This window comes from Canis lupus, chromosome 7 (assembly GCF_003254725.2).
Source record: "Canis lupus dingo isolate Sandy chromosome 7, ASM325472v2, whole genome shotgun sequence".
Taxonomy (NCBI): Eukaryota; Metazoa; Chordata; class Mammalia; order Carnivora; family Canidae; genus Canis; species Canis lupus.
The window spans coordinates 25266117-25290191 of NC_064249.1; the positions used below are offsets into that span (position 1 = coordinate 25266117).

At 37.6% G+C, this 24075-nt stretch overlaps 1 protein-coding gene across 12 annotated transcripts in view; it reads left to right on the forward strand.

The window, feature by feature from the left end:
* The window catches only part of SLC9C2 (solute carrier family 9 member C2 (putative)), a 97118-nt gene that overhangs the window by 3935 nt on the left and 69108 nt on the right, over nucleotides 1-24075 (forward strand). For 11 of the 12 annotated variants that reach the window (XM_025430279.1, XM_025430278.3, XM_025430280.3 and 8 more), the window contains exons 4-7: nucleotides 859-987; nucleotides 12632-12797; nucleotides 20128-20244; nucleotides 21791-21952. In XM_025430279.1, the coding sequence (XP_025286064.1) occupies nucleotides 859-987; nucleotides 12632-12797; nucleotides 20128-20244; nucleotides 21791-21952 (574 nt within the window). Of the gene's footprint in view, nucleotides 1-853; nucleotides 988-12631; nucleotides 12798-20127; nucleotides 20245-21790; nucleotides 21953-24075 lie in introns of all 12 variants that reach the window. The other variant, XM_025430289.2, reaches the window with a different exon arrangement.

Consider the following 24075-nt stretch of genomic DNA (forward strand, 5'->3'; position numbering starts at 1 on the left):
TATTTTATGGATGAGGACACTGAGGCACAGGGGGGTTATATAATGAAGATTAAACTATTAGTTGAGTGTACACATTTTAGTGTACAACCCTCATGATTTATGTCTTATATATACAACATGTGCTATTATCTGTGTGTTATTTTTCTCTTCTTGACTCACTGGAGGCCTTTATTATTTTTTCTAAAGATTTATTTATTTATTTAAAGATTTATTTATTTGAGAGAAAGAGAGAGTGCAGAAGGTGGGAGGGGGAGACATTCTTCAAGCAGACTCCCCACTGAGCAGGGAGCCCAATCCAGGGCTTAATCCCACTACCTGGTGAGATCCCAACTGCAGCCAAAACCAAGAGTCAGATGCTCAACTGACTGAGCCACCTGGGGTACCCCAACTCACTGAAGGACTTCAAAATCCTAGGCAAATGTTTCTGAAATCACAAGTACCTGTGCAAGTTTCTCTTTTCTGTCTTAATGCAAATTAGAATAAATATCTAACAGTCAAACAAAAAATACTTATCCGTGAACACACTTTTAAGTCCTGTCAGGGTTCACCAGTGGCAGGGGTATCACTTTTGAAAACACTGATTACAATACTTACCACAAACAATGTGTAGCTCAAACTCACACAATCCTTTGGTGAATACAGGATTGTACATATAACTCATCTGGACAGTTGAGTCAAGAAATCAATACCCTCAGGACTGACCTTGTAGATAATCTCTCATTATTGCAGATTGGAATATACTAAAATGTATTGATTGATATAACATCAATTTCTGATACCTTGAGAGTTACCTAATTCTAATTTCTGATACCTTAGAATGGCAGTGAACTAATTTATTATTTGTCTTTGTTAGTTTAGGTGCACAAAATTGTCTACCCTCTTCTGAAAACACCAAGTTATTCACTTTATTGTTATTTTTCACCTATGATTATATTTATGGCTGCTTTGGATGTGGACTTTTGTATACTCAAGAATGTGTTTTGGCAGGTAAGAACACATTTAAGAAAATTATGGTCAATCTTGATTATTTATGTTAGCAGAAAATGTTTGTCTATAAAGAAGATTGATAATTCACAAATGGTTCTGTGGAACCATTAATTAAAAGGGAATTGATGGGGAGAGAGAAGGAATAAATATTTGCTGAGTGACCACTGTGATTAGGCGCTGTGTAAATATCTCCATTTTATATACAAACAAATTGCAGTTCAGAGGTCACAAACAAGGCTGATAAATGGGAGAAACTGGATTCTAACCCCACATCTGACTTCATCTCAACTATATCTAGATTTGCCCATTGTCACTGCTAAGGTTGTTTTATTTGTGGCTTCTCTCTTTTTTTCTTAATCATGTTTGCCAGATGTTTTTTTTTTCTTTCAGAAAACATTTTATTTTCTTTAGTTTTATTCTGTGCTTTTTCCTTACATCTTGAGTTAGATATTAGTTGATTGATTTTTAGCTTTATTTTTTTGTATTTTGTACATTTAAGGTTTAAAATTTTTTTTGTAAGTACTCTTTTAGCTTCACCCATGTTTTGATTTTAGTACTTTTTGTTTTTGTTTTTTTCTTAGAGAGAGGGTGCAGGGGAGGGCCAGAGAAAGAATCTTAAGCAGGCTCCTATGCCCAGCACAGAGTCACAAGGGGCTCAATCTCCCAACCCTGAGATCATGACCTGAGCCTAAATCAAGAGTCAGACACTTAACCAACTGAGCCATCTAGGCCTCCCATGATTTTTAGTGTTTTCATTATCATCCCGAACCTACCTAAAATTTTTACTATACTTTTTTCTTTGACCCATTATTTTTTCCCCATGTGTGGAAGAATTTTATTTGTTTTATTTATTTATTTATTATTAGAATATAGTTGACACACAATATTATATTAATTTCAGGTGTATATCCTAGTGATTACAATTATATACATATGAAATGCCCACCATCATGAATGTAGTCACCATCTGTCATCATAAAAACTTATTACAATATTAACGACCATATTCCCTATGCTGTACTTTTATTCTTGTGGCTTATTTACCTTATACCTGAAAGTTTGTACCTCTTAGGCCACTTTTATTATTTTGTCCATCCTCCATTTCTTTTCCCTCTGGCAACCATTAGTTTGTTTTCTGTATTTCTGAGTCTGTTTCTGTTTTATGTTTATTTATTTTGTTTTTTTTTAGATGCACTGTAAATGAAGTCATATGGTATTTGTCTTTTTCTCCTTTTTATAGTTATATATTTTTATTTTTTAAAATTTTATTTAAATTCAATTAACATATAATGTATTATTGGTTTCAGAGCTAGAGGTCAGTGATTCATTAGTTGCATATAACACCCAGTGCTCATTACATCACATGTCTTCCTTAATGCCCGGTCACCCAGTTACCCCTCCCTCCACCAGCAACCCTCAGTTTGTTTCCTATGATTAAGAGTCTCTTATGGTTTGTTGGCCTCTCTAATCTTGTCTTGTTTTATTTTTTCCTCTCTTCCCCTATGATCCTCTGTTTTGTTTCTTAAATTCCATTTATGGGTGAAATCATATGATAATTGTCTTTCTCTGATTGACTTGTTTTGCTTAGCATAATATCCTCTAGTTCCATCCACATCATTGCAAACGTCCTTTTTTGATGGCTGAGTAATATTCCATTATACTATATAGGCCGCATATTCTTTATCCATCTGTTGATGGGCATCTGGGCTCTTTCCATAGTTCAGCTATGGGGACTGCTGCTATAAACACTGGGATGCAGGTGCCCCTTAGGATGACTACATTTGTACCTTTGGGGTAAATACTCAGTAGTGCAATTGCTGGGTCATAGAGTAGTTCTATTTTCAACTTTTTGAGGAGCCTCCATATTGTTTTCCAGAGTGGCTGCACCAGCTTGAATTCCCACCAACAGTGTAAGAGGGTCCCCCTTTCTCTGCATCCTTGACAACATCTGTTGTTTCCTGACTTGATAACTTTAGCCATTCTGAGTGGTGTGAAGTATTATCTCATTGTGCTTTTGATTTGTATTTCCCTGAAGCCAAGTGATGTTGAACATTTTTTCATGTGTCTGTTGGCCATTTGCATGTCTTCTTTAGAGAAATATCTGTTCATGTTTTCTGCCCATTTCTTGATTGGATTATTTGTTCTTTGGATGTTGAGTTTGATAAGTTCTTTATAGATTTTGGATACTAGCCCTTTATCTGCTATGTCATTTGCAACTATCTTCTCCTGTTCTGTCTTTTAGTTGTCTTTTGGTTCTGTTGACTGTTTCCTTTGGTGTGCAAAGGCTTTTTATCTTGATGAAGTTCCAATTGTTCATTTTTGCTTTTGTTTCTCTTGCCTTTGGAAACATGTCTAGCGAGAAGTTGCTGTGGCTGAGGTCAAAGTGGTTGCTACCTGTGCTCTCCTCTAGGATTTTGGATTCCTGTCTCATATTTAGGTCTTTCATCCATTTTGAGTCTATTTTTGTATATGGTGTGAGGAAATGGTCCAGTTTAATTCTTTGCTTTGGTTGTCCAATTTTCCCAGCACCATTTGTTAAAGAGACTGTTTTTTTTTTTTTCCATTGGATACTCTTTCCTGCTTTGTTGAAGATTAGTTGACCATGGAGTTGAGGGTCCATTTCTGAGTTCTCTATTTTGTTCCATTGTGGAATATATCTATGTGGTTTTCCATTTCATTGTGTTTTCCTCAACTTTTTTCATGAGTATTCTATAGTTTTCTGAGTACAGATCTTTTGCCTCCTTGGTTAGGTTCATTCCTAGGTATCTTATGGTTTTGTGTGCAATTATAAATGGGATTGACTCCTTAATTTCTCTTCTTTTTTTTTTAAAGATTTTATTTATTCATTCATGAGAGACACAGAAAAAGAGAGAGGCAGAGACATAGGCAGAGGGAGAAGCAGGCTCCATGCAGGGAGCCTAATTGGGATGTGATCCTGGGACTCTAGGATCGCACCCCGGGCCGAAGGCAGGCCCTAAACCGATGAGCCACCCAGGGATCCCCAATTTCTCTTTCTTTTGTCTCATTATTAGTGTATAGAAATGCAACTGATTTCTGTGCATTGATTTTATATCCTGCACTTTGCTGAACTCCTGCATGAGTTCTAGCAATTTTAGGTTTTTTCATATAAAGTATTATGCCATCTGCAAAGAGTGAGAGGTTGACTTCTTCTTTGCTGATTTGGATGCCTTTTATTTCTTTTTGTTGTCTGATTGCTGAGGGTAGGGCTTCTAGTACTCTGTGGAACAGCAGTGGTGATAGTGGACATCCCTGCCTATTCCTGACCTTGGAGGGGAAGACTTCAGTTTGATAATGATAATTGCTTGGGCTTTTCATAGATGGCTTTTATGATATTAAGGTATGTTCACTCTATCCTTACACTTTGAAGAGTTTTAATAAAAAAAGGATGTTGTACTTTGTTAAATGCTTTTTCTGCATCTATTGGTAGCATCATGTGGTTCTTATCTTTTCTTTTATTAATGCAGATGTTGAACCACCCTTGCAGCCCCAGAATAAATCCCACTTGGTTGTGGTGAATAGTCCTTCTAATGTACTGTTGGATCCTATTGGGTGGTATTTTGGTGAGAAATTTTTTAAAAAGATTTTATTTATTCATGAGAGACACTCAGAGAGAGGCAGAGACATAGGCAGAGAAATAAACAGACTCCTTGTGGGGAGCCTGGTGTGGGACTCAATCCCAGGACCCCAGGATCACCACCTGAGCCAAAGGCAGACACTCAACCACTGAGCCACCCAGGCACCCCTTCGGTGAGAATTTTTGCATCCATATTGATCATGGATATTGGTCTGTAATTCTCCTTTTTGGTGGGGTCTTTGTCTGGTTTTGGGATCAAGGTAATGCTGACCTCATAGAGCATGCTTGTAAGTTTTCCTTCCATTTCAATTTTTGAACAGCTTCCGAAGAATAGGTATTAATTCTTCTTCTCCTCCTCCTCCTCCTCCTCCTCCTCCTCCTCCTCCTCCTCCTCCTCTTCTTCTTCTTTTTTGAGGTATTAATTCTTCTTTAAATCTTTGGTAGAATTCCCCTGGGAAGCCATCTGGCCCTGCACTCTTGTTTGTTGGGAGTTTTTTTATTACTACTTCAGTTTCCTTGCTGATTATTGGTCTGTTCAGATTTTTTACTTCTTCCTGATTCAGTTTTGGTAGTTTATATATCTCTAGGAATGCATCCATTTCTTCCAGATTGCCTAATTTGTTAGTATATAGTTGCTCATAATATGCTCTTATAATTATTTGTATTTCTTCAGTGTTGGTTGTGATCTCTCCTCTTTTATTCATGATTTTATTTCTTTGGGTCCTTTATCTTTTCTTTTTTAAAAGTCTGGCCAGGGGTTTATCAATCTTATTAATTCATTTAAAGAACCAGCTCTTAGTTTCATTTATTTGTTCTACTGTTCTTCTGGCTTCTATTTCATTGATTTCTGCTCTAATTTTTATTATTTCTCTTCTGCTTTATTTGCTGTTCTTTCTCCAGCTCCTTTAGGTGTAAGGTTAGAACTTTGAAAACTTTTGTGAGCTTTTGAGAACTTTTGTGTTTCTTGAGAAAGGCTTGTATTGCTATATACTTCCCTCTTAAGACCACTGCATCCCAAAAATTTTGAAGAGTTGTGCCTTCATTTTCATTTGTTTCAGTGAATTTTTTTAATTCTTTAATTTTCTGGTTGACTCATTCATTCTTTGGTAGGATGCTCTTTAGCCTCCATTATTTGAGTTCTTTCCGAATTTCCCCTTGTGATTGAGTTCCAGTTTCAAAGCATTGTGGTCCAAAAATATGCGGGAATAATCCTAGTTTTTTGGTATCAGTTGAGACCTGATTTGTGACCCAGTATGTGATCTATTCTGGAGAATGTTCCATGTGCACTCGAGAAGAATGCGTATTCTATTGCTTTAGGATGGAATGTTCTGAATATATCTGTTGAGTCCATCTGGTCCAGGGTGTCATTCAAAGCCTTTGTTTCATTGTTGATCCTTCTGTATGATTCAAAGGTATGACAAATGGTTCTTTACTCCCTCACTTTTAATTTGGAGGTGTCTTTTGGTCTAAAATGAGTCTCTTGCAGACAACATATCAATGGTCTTGCTTTTTTTATCCAGTCTGATAGCCTGTGTTTTTTGATTGGGGCATTAAGCCCGTTTACATTCAGAATAACTATTGAACAATATGAATTTAGTCCCATTGTATTACCTGTAAAGTTAGTGTTTCTGTATATTGTCTCTTTTCCTTTCTGGTCTATTTTACTTTGGGGTTCTCTCTTTGCTTAAAGGATCTCTTTTTAATATTTCTTGTAGGGCTGGCTGGGTGATCACAAATTCTTTATTTTGTTTGTCCTGGAAGCTTTTTATCTCTCCTTCTATTTTGAATGACATCATAGATGGATAAAGTATTCTTGGCTGCATACTTTTGTCATTTAGCATCTGGATACATTATGCCAGTCCTTTCTGGCCTGCCAGAACTCTGTGGATAGATCTGCTGCTAGTCTAATGTTTCTACCCTTGTAGGTTACAGACTTCTTGTCCCAAGCTGCTTTCAGGATTTTCTCTTTGTCTCGGAGATTTGAAAGTTTTACTATTCTATATTGACCTATTTTTATTGATTTTGAGGGGGGGGGGGTTGCTCTCTGTGCCTCCTCCTGGACTTGAATGCCTGTTTTCTTCCCCATATTAGGAAAATTCTCTGCTATAATTTGCTCCAATATAACTTCTGCTTTTCTCTCTCCTTCCTCTTCTTCTGGGATCCCAATTATTCTAATATTGTTTTGCTTTATGGTATCAATTATCTCTTGAATTCTCTCCTCATGATCCAGTGGTTGTTTACTCTCTTTTTCTCAGCTTCTTAATTCTCCATCATTTTGTTTTCTGTATCACAAATCTCTTTCTGCCTCATTTATTTTAGCAGTTAGAGCCTCCATTTTTGATTGCATCTCATTAATAGCCTTTTTTATTTTGACTTGATTAGATTTTAGTTTTTTTATTTCTCCAGAAAGGGGTTCTCTGGTGTCTTCCATGCTTTTTTCAATCTCTGCTGGTATCTTTATAATCATTTTTCTGAACTCTAGTTCTAGCATCTTACTCATGTCTATACTTATTAGGTCCCTGGCACTTAGTACTGCCTCTTGTTCTCTTATCTGAGGTGAGTTTTTCCATCTTGTCATTCTGCCCAGAGAAGACTAGATAAATGAGGGAACAGATACTAAAATGACAACAACGACCCCAGAGAAATATACACTAAACACATCAGAAGAGACTTGAAAGTGAAAAAAGAAAAAAAAGAGAGAGAGAGAGAGAGAGAGAGAATATAATCAGACAGGTGAATAGAGCAATAAACTGGATCCTGTGTATATTTGGTCCATTTATTAGAAAACTAGATCTCAAAATTGTAATGAAAGAAAAAATTCTATGTACAAAAATATTTAAATACAATGAAAGGATAGAATATAACTGTAAAAATGAAAGTTAAAAGACACACAAAAAAGAAGGAATATAAACAGACACATGAACAGAACAGAGCAATACACTATAACTTGAGTGTATTTTTGTTAGTTTGCTAGAAGAAACTACATCTCAAAATTATAAAGAAATAAAAACATATATATACAAAAAATACATCGATAGATGTAACTGTGATGATGAAAATTAATAAAGACTTTAACAAAACAGAAAAAACAAAAGGAAGAAGAAAGGAGGAGGAGGAGGAGGAGAAGGGAGAGAAAAAAATGCAGATATGATCAGACAAGTTAAGGAAATAGAGCCATACACTAGATGCTGGGTGTATTCTGGCCTGTTTTTTAGAAGAAACTTCATCCCACAATTGTAAAGAAAGAAAAACATACATATACAAGATAAAATTAAATACAATGAAAGGGTAGAATGTAACTGTAAAAACTAAAATTAAAAAAGATTTTTAAAAAAGAATTGATAAAATAAGAAATTGGTTGAAAAAGGAAGAGAAAAAAAATTAAAATTGAAAAACTAAAGAATCGTGGAGGGAAAATCCATGAATTCTATGTTATATTCCTCTAGCGCTGGAGTTTTGCTGTTCTCAATGTTATAGACTTGGTCTTGGCTGGATGTTCTTGCTAAGCTGGGGGAGGGGTCTGCTGCACTGATTGTCCGGTGTCTTTGCCCTGGGTGGAATTGCATCACCCACACCAGGAGGCCAGGCTAAGTAATCTGCTCCGGATTGCTCTAGTTGGTTTTTGTTCCCTGAAAGCTTTACACACTGCTTTAGAGGATGAGAATGAAAATGGCAGCCTCCCAATCTCCAGCCCTGGAGGCAAAAACTCGGGCCTCACTCTTCAGTGCGCTCTCAGGGAAAAGCAGTCAATCACTCCTGTCCCCCTGGACTCCGTCTCCACTCTGTGCTCACCCAGCCTGTGACCCAGTGTGTCATCTCAGGCATGCAACCCATTTGGGGCCCCCAAACCCTGTAGTCTCCTGCAGTAGGGCTCCCATACCACTCCTCCCAGGGGAGAAAGGGGGGCCTCCTGGGTTCTGCTGCTGGCTGGGCCCCTGTTCAAGGAGTGGTCATGCTGACTGGGTGGGGGTTCATGGCTTATGGCAACCCCAAGCTGAGAGCCCACTCCTGGGCTCCCAGATTGAGGCTGGTTTACCCGTTCCAATGCCTGGGAACTCTGCCACACTCAGGCACCCCTGGTCTTCCTGTGACCCCAGGGATCCTGAGATCACACTGGGGCACCTGGGTTTTGTCCCTGCTTCCTTGCCTGAGCCCCTTTCAGGCAGGGAGATCCCTCACAGGAGCAGACTTCTAAAAGTTCTAATTTTGCCCTCTGCGGCTCTATCCCTTTTCAGCAGGTGGCTGCCTGAGGCTCCCCCACCCACCCTGTAGTTTATCTTCCCATAGATTGCCTCAGATTCACTTCTTCACATCTCCTACATTGTTGCAGAAAGTGGTCGCTTTTCTATTTGTAGAGTTGTGGCTAATTTTTTCTTAGATTTCCGGTTGAGTTCTCAGGTGTTCAGAATAATTTAATAGCTATCTTGGTGAATTCCTGGGACAAGACAATACTAAGGTCTTCTACTCCTCTGCCATCGAGAACCCTCTTGGTATTTTTCTTTTTATGACTGACTTATTCATTTAGCACAATACCCTCTAATTTCATCTATGTTGTTGCAAATGGCAAAATTTCATTTATTTGAATTTTCATTTCAAATTCACTTTTCGTTTGCCAAAAATGGCAAATTTCATATATTTGCCACATCTTTATCCATTCATCTGTTGGTGGGCACTTCAGTTGCTCCCATATCTTGGTTATTGTAAATAATGCTGCAATAAACAAGGACACATATATCTTTCTGAATTAGTGTTTTGTTTTCTTTGGATAAATACCTAGAAGTGGGATTACTGAATCTTATGTTACTTCTAGTTTTAGTTTTTTGAGGAATCTCCATATCGTTTCCACACTGGCTGTATCAGCTTAAATTCTTGCCAACAGTATATGAGGGTCCCTCCTCTTAATATACTTATCAACCCTTGTCACTTCTTGTCTTTTTGATACTAGCCATTCTGACTGGTGTTAGGTGACATCTCATTGTGGTTTTGATTTGCATTTCCTTGATGATTTGTTATGTTGAACATCTTTTCATGTGTCTGTTGGTCATCCATATGTCTTCTTTGGAAAAATGTCTATTCAGGTCCTGTGTCCATTTTTAATTGGATTACTAGCTTCTTAACCTATTAATTACTTAGAAGTTACCTTAAAATTTCCAAATATGGCTTATTATTATTATTTGTTTTATCACATTGTGACCAGAGAATGTGTTTTGTATAATGATTCTTGTGATTTGTGGAGATTTGCTTAGTGGCCTAATACTTCAATTTTCCAAAATGGTCTGTTTGCTTTACAAGAATATATATTCTCTAATATTGAGTACAGGGATCTAAATTTGTTCAGGAGATTATTTTGCATATTATGAAGTTTGGACTTCTATATTTTTGCCAGTATTGTTTTTCAACTTAATATAACAAGCTTCCACGATAACTATCAATTTTTCTTTGTGATTCTGCCAGTTTTTACTTTATATAAATAGAAACTATTATTAAGAGCCTACAAGTAGTTATTTTCCTAGTTAATTTTTTTCTCATTATTTAGTTTTCCCTTTATCTCAATTAATGCTTTTTGCCTTCAATTTCATCTGGTATTACTATAGTCATTCCAGTTTTCTTTTGCTTAGTATTTTCCTGCTACAATTTTCTCATCCTTCCACCTTCAAGATTTTGGTGGTCTTAGGTTTAGATATTTTTTTGGTGACATATAATTAGATTTTGTTATTTTGTTATTTGAGAATCTCTGCTACATGAAAAACTAGTTTAGTATTTATTGTGATTAAAAATAGATTTAGAGAGATCCCTGGGTGGCTCAGCGGTTTAGTGCCTGCCTTTGGCCCAGGGCACGATCCTGGAGTCCCGGGATCGAGTCCCGCGTGGGGCTTTTGGCATGGAGCCTGCTTCTACCTCGCCTGTGTCTCTGCCTCTCTCTCTCTCTCTCTCTATCATGAACAAATAAATAAATAAATCTTTAAAAAATAGATTTAGAAAAAATAAAATAAATAAAAATAGATTTAGAAGGACAAAATATTTTAAAAGATTTGAGGCACCAAGGAAGATATATGGACAGAAAATAGCATTTGAGGAAATATGCTCAACACCATAAGTCATTGGAGAAATTAAAAGCACGGTGATATGTACCACTACATATCTACTGGAATGGTAATAACAGCAACAGTAACAAGCCTGATAATACCAAGTGCTGGTAAGAATGCAGTGAGAATGCAAAATGGTACAGCCACTTTGGAAAACAGTTTAGGAGTTTTTTTAAAAAGTTAAACATAAAAAAAACATATACTTGCCCCATGACCCAGCAATTCCACTTCTGTGTATTTACTGAAGCTAAATGAAAGTTTATGTTTACACTAAAACCTGTGTGAATCTTTTTTTATAGCTGCCTTATTCATAATCTGTAAAGTCTAGGAACAACTTAAATGCTCCTCAGCTCATGAATGAATAAACAAATTGTGGACACATCTTACAAAGGAATATTATCCAGCAATGAAAAAGGAGCATTAACAGGCACAACATAGAAGAATTTCAGATGCCTTTATGTTAAGAGAAGGAAACCAGACTCAAAAGGCTACCTATGTATAATTCCATTCATAGACCTTCCTTCTAGCAAAGGCAAAACAGTAGGTTTGGAGAACAGATCATTTGTTGCCAGAGACTGGGGATAGGGAAACAAATTAACTACAAAGGGGAACATGAGGACATTTTAAAGAAAGATTTATTTATTTATTTATTGAGGGAGAGAGACAGAGACAGAGAGAGACAGAGAGAGGGTTGGGGCAGAGGGAGAAAGAGAGTCTTTTTTTTTTTTTTTCTTTTTGAGAAAGAGAGTCTTAAGCAGACTCCACACTGAGCATGGAGCCCAATGTGGGGCTCAGTCTCATGACTCTGAAATCACAACCTGAGCTGAAACCAAGAGTTGGACACTTTAATAAACTGTGCCACCCAGGTGCCCTGAGGACATTTTTTGAGTGATCTGTTTTGTATCTTAATTGTGGTCATGGTTACATGACTGTATCTGCCAAAATTCATAAAACTCTACATCAAAAGAATGAATTTCACTGAATGTAAATTAAAAATAACTTTAAAAAAATCAAAAGAAATAGATTTAAATTTGTTTCTCAATTTTGCACTTTGCACTTACCATGCTTTTCCTTTGCTTCTCATTCTTTCTTTCCTTCTTAAGTTGGTTCAGTTGTCTTTATCCTTTAATTCCTTTTTCTTGTTTAAAAGTTTTATATTCAATTTCTATTTTTTTTAGATTGTATCTATTTATTCATGATAGACACACAGAGAGAGGCACAGATAGGCAGAGGGAGAAGCAGGCTCCTCACAAGGAGCCTGATGTGGGACTCGATCCCAGACCCAGGGATCATGCCCTGCACCAAAGGCAGACACCCAACTGCTGAGCCACCCAGGCATCCCTCAATTTCTACTTTTGAGCAAGACACTACTACTAATTGCCCATCTGATCTGCATTCTCCCTTTCTTTCTCATTAACAGAAACTTACTAGATTTTGCTTGGTAGGGTAGTGGGCCCAGTGTGAATTATTCTATTTCTCATCAAGTGGTAGCTGTGTAGCCTCAGAAAAGAGCGTGGCTAATGAAGTATATATAAACCTCTGTTGAATAAAGCTTCTAGAAAGCTCTTAATAAGAGGGCCAAATCAGCTAGCATGTGCTTTTTGCCCTTTGTTTTACCTCTTTTTCTGCCTGCAGCCCTGGAGATCAACACTGAGGAAACACAAAAGCAGGAAAAATTTGCATTCCATTTTAAGAACATTTTGATATTGGGAACTATTAAGCTGGACTAGCAACAAGAAAGATTGTGAATTGTTCTTATAACAATAAGATAGAATCTCTTTTGTTAGGAAGGGATGGTTTCTTTCAGGCAGGTAACCTAGAATACCTTTTAAAGTTATTTTTCAGAGTAATTTCAGAGTTTCATATAAAATATGTAACTAAGATCTGATTCTTCCATAAGTAAATGCAGTCATGCCATCTTTAAATGTTAAATCTAATACTGTGCTATGAATTGGTTTCACAGGTCTTGCTAATAGGATTAGTTAGCCTTCTTATGACATTCATCATACTTGGATATGTGGTTCTGAAATTCAATAAAGATTTGTGGGATTTGCAGTCTTCCATACTCTTTAGCATGATCGTTGGCATGACAGATCCTGTTCATTCTGTGAATTCACTGAAAACTATTGGTATGTCAGATTTATTTCTTACATTGAAAATAAAAGGATAAATTATTTTCTTTTGATCTGGGTTTTTTTTTTTTTTTTTTGCATGATTTGTGCATGATTTGCGCGGAATAGATATTTATGCTACTTTTCTTGCAGATGGGGCATTGGTTGACTTGAAAGATGCAATGCAAATAAGGTGACCCAAGATCTCGGATAAATAATGCCAATTATAATCTCAATGGATTTTTTATTTTTAAAAAATAATTTATTTATTTATTTATTTATTTATTTATTTATTTATTTATTTATGAGAGAGAGTGAGCACAAGTGGGGTGAGGGAGAGGGAGAAGCAGACTCCACGCTAAGCAGGGAGCCCCATGCAGGGCTTGATCCCAGGACTCGATTGCAGGACTCCAGGATCATGAACTGAGCCGAAGGCAGACACTACCAGTGGAGCCACTCAGGCACCCTTTAACAGATTTTTTTTTCTTTTTTTTTGATGTAGTCCCAACAGTTTATTTTTGCTTTTATTTCCCTTGCCCAAGGATATGTACACATAAATATGTTGCTGAGGCCAATGTCCAAGAGCTTACTGCCTGTTTTCTTTTAGAAGTTTCATGGTTTCATATCTCACATTTAGGTCTTTAGGTTCAAGTGTTACAGTACACTGGAACCGTCCCCTCTGAACCACTTACTACAGAGCAGTGTCCAACTTTTTCAACAGTGTTATCCAAAGAATCATTCTACAATGATGGAAATATTCTATCTCTCTGCTTTCTGTTAAGATAGCCACTAACTGCTCGTGACTTTTGAGCATTTGAAATGTGGATCATATGACCAAGAAGATGAAATTTTAATTTTGTTTATTTCTAATTAATCTAAATCTAAATAGCCATGTGGGGCTAATGGCTGCCATATTGGATAGAACCGTTTTACAAAAAAAAAGCTGAGCAAGTCACTTCCCTACTTAAAAGCCACCAACAGTTTCCAATGACCTTTCAAATAAGGTTTAAAGTCCTCAGTTTGATATTCAAAGACAAGCTGACCCCTACCCCATTAGTTGCTCCCTGTAACACCTGTTTACTTGGTCTTCTTTATGTTCCTGTGACATACTATGTTCCTTCCACCCTCCAGGAGCTGATTCAGGTTGCTCTCTCTGCCAGGAAAGTTCTCTCCATCCTCACCCAATACTCCTCTTTCTTACATCCTATACAAAAACAACTTCAAAATGGATGAAATACATAAATGTGAGGAAACCATTGAGATCCTAGAGAAGAACACAGGCAGCAACCTCTTTGACTTTAGCCATAGCAACTTCTTACTAGACACATCACCAGGGGCAAGGCAAACAAAAGCAAAAATGAACTATTGAGACTTCATCAAGATTAAAAGCTTTTGCACAGCAAAGAAAACAATCATAGCAACATTATCAACAATAGCTAAACTATTATAGAGTCCAAATGTTCATTAATTGATGAATGGATAAAGAAGAGGTGGTATATGTATACAATGGAATATTACTCAGCCATCAAAAAGAATGAAACCTTGCTATTTGCAATAATGTAGATGGAGCTAGAGTGTATTATGCTAAGTGCAATAAGTCAGTTGGAGAAAGACAAATATCATATGATCTCACTCATATGTGGAATTTAAGAAAGAAAACAGTTGAACACATGGGAAGGAGGGGGCGGTAAGGGAGAGAGGGAAATAAACCATAAGAGACACTTAACAATATAGAACATACTAAGGGTTGATGGAGGGAGGTGAGTCGGAGGATGGGATAGATTGGTGAAGGGTATTAACAAGGGCACTTGTGATGAGTCCTGGGTGTTGTATGTAAGTGGTGAATCCAGTTCTCCAGAAACCAAAATTGCACTGTATATTAGGTAAGTAAAATTTAAATTAAAACAACAACAACAACAGCAACACCCCCCTCCCCACATTTACTTTAAAAAGAAAGAAAGAAAAAAAAGCACTACCTCCCTTTTGGACTAGCTAACCTTAAGCGGGTAGTGGAAGGGTGTATAGTTTATTTAAAAGAAATGGGTTAAAAAAAAAAGAAATGGGTAAGAATATAATTTGGCAAACATGTTCAATAATAGCTTATTCCCAAGAGAGTTTCAGGTCTTGCAGTACTTCCCCTTTTATTTGGTAACAGATAATTTCATTCTAAAATATCCCCCTGATTCATGTTTTATTAGCAGTAGTAAAAACATGAAATGATTAGATGCTATGGTTTCTGTTTTTGACTCAGAAATATTTTCCTAACCAATTTGAAGGTATTGTTTATATTTAGTGAAAATATATTGCCTTATGATTGGAATGGGAAACCTCTAAACTTGCCAGCAAGTGGAATTACCAATTTTACACCACCCATTTATTTTATTTTTTATTTTGTTAAATTATTTATTTATTTATAATAGTCACACAGACAGAGAGAGAGGCAGAGACATAGGCAGAGGGAGAAGCAGGCTCCATGCACTGGGAGCCCGATGTGGGATTCGATCCCGGGTCTCCAGGATCACGCCCTGGGCCAAAGGCAGGCGCTAAACCGCTGCACCACCCGGGGATCCCTACACCACCCATTTATATTTGCAGTTGGGAAAATGTAAGTTTTAAGACACTTTTGGTGGTGATATCCTAAATTGTCATATTTCTCAAAAAGTCTAATTCTGTCCTCTTTCTCTCTTTTCTAAGTACAATTTTTATCCTATTTTTCCTTCATCTGCCTTTCTTTTTTAGCCATTTGTATTGGCCAGTTGTTTTATTCACCTCATTTTTTCCTGTTCCCTTTTCTGAAATGTCTTGACTATAAGTGGCTATAGTAAACTATAAACTTTATTGCAGTTTCTACATTCAACTTTTTTTCAAAAAGGAAGTGTAATAGAAAGTTTTTTTATTTCTTTAAAAGAAAACTAGTAAAGGTATTTAGCTCTTAGTTAATATTTTCCTTAAATCAGTAATGCTCAAGGTGATATGTGGATTCTGGATCCAATAACATTTTTTCCTAGTAAGACAAATTTGACTCAGGGGGGGATATCACTCTTGCTTTTTTATGGTGTTTGCAGAGTCACCATTTAGGCTCTATATTGTCCTTTCTTCAAAACAGTTTATTTCTAATTGTCATAACACATTAATTTTTTAAGGAAAAATATTTTTTGCTATATGTCTAAAATTATCATGATATACAAAACTACAGTTCCTACAATGTAAATAGTGCTTCTTTTGATGTGGTGCCCTATGCAATGCATCAATCTCGGTGTCCTGACCCACTGAAAAATTAGTGGGGGTTCACATGTGAATGAAAAGGAACTTGTCTATTCATAACCTGTTTGAAAAGAATGCATTGGGCTCACACAGTTTTATACTTTAAAACAAATCTGGAGAGACATCTGGATTGCTCAGTTGTTGAGCGTCTGCCTCAACAGTATAATCTAACAGTAACAGTATAGTATTAACAGTATAGTATAATTAACAGTATAGTATAATCTCAATTGAGGAAAAAGTTTATAAGCTTAGAAAAAAAGACCTCAACATTAAGTTGTATCTGAGTTGTGAAATTGCATGGGCTTTGTTTTATTTTGTTTTGTTTGTTTCATTCTTTCCTTTTCCAAATTTTACAATGAATTAGAGAATATAAGTTAGTTCCACATTAAGCCAATAAAGAATGAGAGAGTAATTCTTGTGGTATTTTGCCATTAAACACAACTAAATTCAAATTCAAAGCTTCATACTTCAGACCTTGTATTTTACGTGTTCCTGGTTGACTCACTGAATTTGAGGGAAATGTGAAAGAATTTCTTGACCAGCTGAAGCCAAAATCCTGTTAGCTTTAAACCTGTTTAACCAGTATATTTGTGCCTTCTATCACAGTCAAAGCTAGCAAAAAGTAGTAAGCTGAATATTGGTTAGCAACCCTCTTGGGCATTTCCTGAGTGCAATTTGAAACTGACCCCCGTACATGCGTGGAGGACAGGGAGAGATTATAAAGAAAGAGTCAGGCCACTGCAGGTTAGTAGGTAGCAGCTTTTATAAGCAAAAGAAACTTACATTCAAGGCTTATCTTGGGCAGCAGCAAGATGAAAGCATCCCTGCACCTATCTGCCTTCCACATCTTAAAAGTTTTTGTAGAGGCCTTAACTGGGTCCAGTCACATATACCGTGCAGGTGTTCTGAACAGCACATCAATATTTCTTTTTTCTTTTTTTAGGATTTTATTTATTTATTTATTCGAGAGAATGAGAGAGAGAGAAAGAGGCAGAGACACAGGCAGAGAGGGAGAAGTAGGCTCCATGCAGGGAGCCCAATATGGGACTCCATCCCGGGATTCTGGGATCAGGCCCTGAACGGAAGGCAGACACTCAACACTGAGTCACCCAGGCATCCCCACATCACAATTTCAGGGCTCTATCCTTGGAGCAGCCTCCAGAGGTGGAAAAGGCAAGTGAAACCCACATTCCAAGCACAGAGGAGGGGCTGAAGAGCCTCAGATCACCCAGATCCAAGTCATGGGTCAACCGCCAGTCATATATCCTTCGTGATATCAAAGAAGCAGGAAAATATGCCCCACGGAGAGTACAAAAATAACAAGTAGAAACAGATTGAGTAATGAGGCAGATGGCGGAATTAGTAGATAAAAACATTAAAGCAGCTACTGTAACTCTATTCTACATGTTCAAAAAATTAGAGAAAAGATTAAGATCAGGGTAGAAATTACTCTTATTAGCTTATGAGAGCCCATTGTTAAATAATCAGGAATTTTGCAAGCCAGTTATTAACCCACTGGACATATATGGTAGATAGAAAAGAGACCTAAATAAAATTTCTAGAGATGAAAAATACAGTATCTAAGGCAAAAATTCCACTGATGGAAGAAGATTAGCACTGCAGAAGAAAGTATTAGTGAACTTAAAGATGCAGCAATGGAAGCTATCCAAAATGAAACACATGAAGAGAAAGACCTTAGTCTTTCCTAATAAGTGAACAACATCAGTGAGCTGGGGGATGATTTCAAGTGGCTTAATATACAAGTCCCCAAAAGAGAGGGAGAAAGGAAAAAAATTCGAAGAAATAATGGATGAAAAATTTCTGAATTTGATGAAGATTTTACAGTCACAGATTTCAAGAAGCTCAACATACCATGAGCCCAAGAAACACAAAACTACATCATGGCACATAAGAATCAAGTTCCTAAAAAGCAACGATAAAGAGACTATCTTAAAGGCAGCCAGAGGGGAAAAAGAGACACATTATATACAGAGAAACAAAAATAATAGTGACTTCTTTTCAGAAACAGTGCAAGCCAAAAGATGGTGGAGCAACATTGTTAAATTACGAAAAGGAAAGCTTAGAAGTCTCAGTGAAAATATCTTTCAAAAGCAAAAGTGAAATAAAACTTTTTTAAAAAAAGATTTTATTTATTCATGAGAGGCAGAGAGAGAGAGAGAGAGAGAGGCAGAGACACAGGCAGAGGGAGAAGCAGGCTCCATGTACCGGGAGCCCGACGTGGGATTCGATCCCGGGTCTCCAGGATCACGCCCTGGGCCAAAGGCAGGCGCCAAACCGTTGCGCCACCCAGGGATCCCAAAAGTCTGTCTTAAGTTAAGTTCATGATCCCAGGGTCTTGGGATCGAGCCCAATGTTGGACTCTCGGCTCAACAGGGAGCCTGCATCTCCCTCTCCCTCTGCCTGCCGCCCTGCCTGCTTGTGTTCTCTCTCTCTCTCTCTCTCTCATTCTCTGTCCAATAAATTAATAAAATCTTACAAAAAAAAAAAAGAAGTAGCCCATGATATGAGGAAAAGTAGTCATTTAACTGGACACATTGCCATCTTGGATAAAAACAGTATTGTTACCAAGAACAAAGGATGGATACTGGTTGGGCTAGTACCAGTCACTATCACCCTACTCATAAGTTGTATTATCATAAAGCAATTAATTTGATTATATTTTCCATTATACTTAACTGTGAATAAGTGCCAATAAGATTTTGTACTTAATTTTTAATAACAGCTTTATTGAAATATAATCTACATACCATAAAATTCATCCTTTTTTTTTTGAAAGATTTTATTTATTTATTCATGAAAGACACACACACACACAGAGGCAGAGACACAGGCAGAGAGAGAAGCAGGGAGCCCAATGTGGGACTCAATCTTGGGACTCCAGGATCACGCCCTGGGCTGAAGAAGACAGGTGCTCAACCGCTGAGCCACCCAGGCATCCCAAAATTCATCCTTTTAAATTGTACAGGGGCACAGTTTAGTCAGCAGAGTCTGTCAGCAGAACATATGATTCTTGATCTTGGGGTTATGAGTTCAAGCCCCATGTTGGGTGTGGCGCCTACTTAAAAAGAAAAAATGTAAAAACAAAACAAAATTGAACTGTACAAGTCAGTGGTCTATATCTGCAGAGTTATACAAACATCATAACTATCTAATTTTAGAACATTTTTTATCACCCAAAAGAAATCTCTTACCCGTTAGCAGTCACTCATCATTTCCCTGTCCCCCAAGCCCCTGGCAACCGGTAGTCTATTGTCTGTCTATGGGTTTGCCTATTCTGGACATTTCATACAAATCAAACCATACAATATGTTTTTTGCATTTGGCTTCTTTCACTTTGTATAATGTTTTAAAAGTTCATCCGTGTTGTAACATATATCAATCAATATTTCATTCTTTTCTGTGGTTGAATAGTTGAATTGATTATTATGAATAATACCACTATGAACATTCATGTACAGATTTTTGTGTGGACATAGACTTCAACTCTCTTGGGCATATGTCTGATATGAAAGGGAGAGAGAGAGAGAGAGAGAGAGTGTCTGTGTGTGTGTGTGTGAGTGAGTGTGCCTGAGCATGTGTGTGTGCCAGGGGAGGGGCAGAGAGAGGTGGAGAGAGAGAATCTTAAGTAGGCTCCACACCCAGCATAGAGCCTGATGCAGGGCTTGATCTCATAACCCTGAGATCATGACCTGAGCCAAAATCAAGACTGGATGCTCAACCAACTAAGCCACCCAGGCATCACTGTATTTATTCCTAAAATGTGATTTTTGTGGAGTTTTATGATTCATGTTTTTTCAAGCTAAATGTTGCGTCCTGAGAAGTGTTTTGTCTCATCCCAAAACTCAAGCATAGTTTGAGGCCATGGACACTTCAAAGAATACTCTTGTCCTGTTCCTTTCTTATTGGAGAGATAAAAAAGGGTGATTATGGTTGTCTCATGGAGCATCCCAGTCATGGCTTTTTTTTTTTCTTTTTTTTCCTTCTCTTGTATTTTTGTGTTTCCTGTGCAAGAGCATCATTTTCATGTACCAAATTAAATTATGTTTTATATTTCCTTTTCCAGGCATTTCCAAAACGTATACTGATATCATAAGAGGAGAATCAATGATCATTTGTGGCTTCACATCCATTTGTTTTGGAGTTTTTCGGAGCGACTTTCTCCACATTTCCATGTTTACTGGTAGGGGCATCTTTTCTATCTGCATATTTTCTTTCTTTCTTTCTTTCTTTCTTTCTTTCTTTCTTTCTTTCTTTCTTTCTTTCTTTCTTTCTTTCAAGATTTTATTTATCCATGAGAGACAGAGAAAGAGAGGTAGAGATATAGGCAGAGGGAGGAGAAGCAGGCTCTATGCAACAAGTCTGATGTGGGACTCGATCCCAGGAATCCAGGATCACACCCTGAGCCAGAGGCAGATGCTCAACTGCTGAGCCAATCGGGCATCCCTATTTGCATATTTTCTAAAATAATTCTTGTATGATGCATTTCAATTCACACTGAAATTACAATACATTAAAGGGTGCCTGGCTGGCTTAGTCAGAGGGACATGTGACTCTTGATCTCTGGGTGGTGAGTTTACCCCCATGTTGGGTATACAGATTACTTAAATAGATTTTTAAAAATCTTTAAAAAATTAAAATACATTCAAAATGTCTTTACTGCTTTCTCTATAATTTACTTTTGGACCAATTAAAATAGCATATCAGATGATAAGAAAATAAACATCTATGTGTTTTCTTGGACAGTAAAGGGGAAAGAATATTAAATGATTTCATCTCTTTCCTTCAACCCCCATCCTCCAACCCCCCCAGACACACACACATCAATCATCTGGCTCAGAGTAACTTCTTTCCTGGATCAACCTGGATCTCAATGAGTGGATACTACGAATTGACTTGATCCTGAATTTGAGCTTGAGGGTGAAGTCAGAATGCTTCAGGAAGTACTGGAAAGTCAGGTGCTAGAAGCGATTATAGATTCATGTGGTTAAAGTTCACTGGGATATGGAACATATTGCCTTGCTAGGTTTCCAGATGTGATACTAGTAGAAAAGAAAGGGGGAGGGGGGGAGAAATCACAGCATAAAAAGGGAAAAGGTGTCCTCCTGATCTGTTTATGTAATAGTTTTAGGAGAAGAGAGGTGCTTAAAGGAGAAAGAAATATTGGTGGTAAAGAAGGATTTGCAGTGCTTTTTAGTGGGGAGCTATAGACATTTGGGGTGGGGCCATCTTTGTTATTTAGGACTACCCTTGGGCATTGCTTGATACCTGCTCACTACTGCCACTAGTGCCCTCAGTTATTGTGACCATAGAAAATTTCTCTTCTCTATTTCCCAAATGCCCCTGGGATGGGGGCAGGGGTCACAAATGGACTGAAGGTTGGTGGGGACCCTGAACATGATTTGCTTGGCCCTAACATACTTTGTAAAAAATATGAATTTGGATGTCTTTTGGTTGAGCATTCACCCTCCAGTGGGTCGCAGATTTCACATTTATGCTCCCTACCTGGCTTCTGAGGACATTTGAGTCCGTTGTCCCTGGATAAGTGAGCCTCAAACTGAAGACTGTAAGGGAAATATATTCCCAGAGTGTCTGTGTTGCCAGGCTTTCATGGGAAACTCCCACTTGCTGAAGAACAAAACCCCATTCAAAATCTCAAAAGCAAACCAAAGTGCATAGACCCAAATGCCCTCAGTGAACTTCTTTTTTCATTTGTTTTCTTTTTTTAGAGTTCCGTGTAATCTTGGGCCTTTGCTTGGACATCTTGGGAAGCATAATATGTGGATATTCGTGTTCAAGAATCATTCAGTTTATATTGACTGACCTCTTTAGCAATACACTTACTAGCATCATTCTTTGCATTTCAATGGTGTACATGACTTTCTACATTGGTAAGACAGAAACAAATACAAAAAATGTGGTCCTCGAAATGAATTTTATGTATTTTTTTTTCCATTGATCCTGAATCCAGTTGCCTCTTCCCAACTGTTTCCTCCTTGTTGTGGTCCCTCTGTGCTTCCTGTCATATTATCCTGCCACTTATGGCTCTTTTCTAGTCTCTTAACATTCCCTTAATTTCAAGTCCATGTCCCTTCCCTTTGTATTTCTTCTCTATGTAATTACTCTTTTATTCTTTTTGTACTCCACCCTTTGACCTTATATTTAGTCACTGGCAGTCTCCTGGAGGAATCAGCTCAATGCTAATTCCTCTTTTGACCCTTAGCAACTCATCTCTAAAATGAGATTGCTGGGAGAGATGCTTCAAAGGTCTTTCCAGCTCAACTATCTTTCATTCAATGGGTACCAGACTGAGGAGACTAGGAATGGCAGCCTTTATCAGCAGCTAGGAAGCAGAAAGGGAGAGGGGAAAATCAGGTATACCTGTATCTGGAAGAGAAACAGGAGAGTAGAATAATCACAGGAGTCAGCGTGCCCCACAGTGGTAGACCAGCAATAATCACTTGCTAGTTTAGCAAGACTGGCAATGCAAGTTTTAACTGGCGTGAATGGGGTAACCAGTCCCCAAGAGCCATTGTAACTGCATTCAAACAGTCAAATCCTGCTTCTGCTCTCATGCCACACAATGGAGCAACTTCCATCTGTGGAAGAACTCTGGTATCAAGGGCTTCATTGCCCCTCGTGTTATCTTCAGTTACCTAAAAGTGCTACTTCCTCTGGAGGTAAATTGCTACCCAGGAGTTGCGTATGGCTCCAAATCAGTAAAATTATGGACAGCATTCCCTGAAGGGTTGTTTCCATGATCCTTTTTCTTTTTTTCTCCCTGTGAACCTTTTATGGATGCTTTAAATGCCTGAAGAAAAAATTTTAAAAATTAATATTTCCATTTCTTCCACTAGATCATGAATTCCTTGAGGTGGAGGCTATCTTATTCAACTTTTTATTTATTCTCTTTTCTCTGTTCCCTCAGCCAAGCCCAGTACTTTCAGTATGCCTGAAAGTAATTAAATACACGTTGGTTGAATAAACTGATACTAGTTCCTGAAGAGCTGTGGAATTAGGCAGACTTGAATTCAAACCCTAGTTTCACAATTTATTAGCTTGCTGATCTTGGAATATTACTTATCCTCTCTAAGCTTCAGTTAGTTTCCTCATCTATAAAAGTGATGCAGTAACACCTAATTGATAGGGGTATTGCTGGCACTAATGAGATGATGTGTGTTATGTGACTTGCTCATGCTGATGTGTTGGAGATAGCTCTTACCACTTTGCCAGAGCTGATTACACATATCTCTTTACAACTCTATGCAAGTGGCATCATTTGAAATTGGTCATATTGGGAATATTTACACTGTGGAAATTGGCAGACTCTGTCCATCAGGGATTTTTTTTTTTTTTTTAAACCTCCAGAGAACTGGTTTTTAACATTTACCAGCTCACCACTGGACTCAAGTTAGGGCAGCCAACTTATGTTGATTCCTTTCCACTTTCTGAGGTGCTTCCAGTCAGTGCTTGGAAGGCCTGGAGTAGATTCTCCCTTTTAGTCTCAGAAGGAATCACTGCTGAAGGAGACTTGATATTAGACTCTGAGATCATAAAATTCATGTTGTTTAAGATAGTTTGTGTTACTCTGTTATAGCAGCCCCGGAGACTTCTCTCTCCTCCATTGCACTTTCCTGGGCTTCAGGGATTAAAAACCCCCTTACTCTTATTAAATATAAGAGTAAAGTCCTTTACTCTTATATTTAATAAGTTCCTGACAGCAGAAGTCAGTAACAGACATGTTATCAGGAGAAGTTCCATTGCCAGAAGTTCCATTGCCAAACATAGATAAAATTCTAATCCACACATTCTCCAGTGTTACATTTCTGTAATGTTAACCTAATTTTTTTTTACTTCACTAATGAACACTCAGTCAATTGGCTTACGTCCAGGGAATATCTGATTAAAGTTAGATTGGGGTGTCACCTCTTTTAGCACATGCAGTAATTTCCATTTTTGTCTCAATTGTGTTCAATTAACGAAACCTGGACCTTGAGAAATCATTTGCACATTC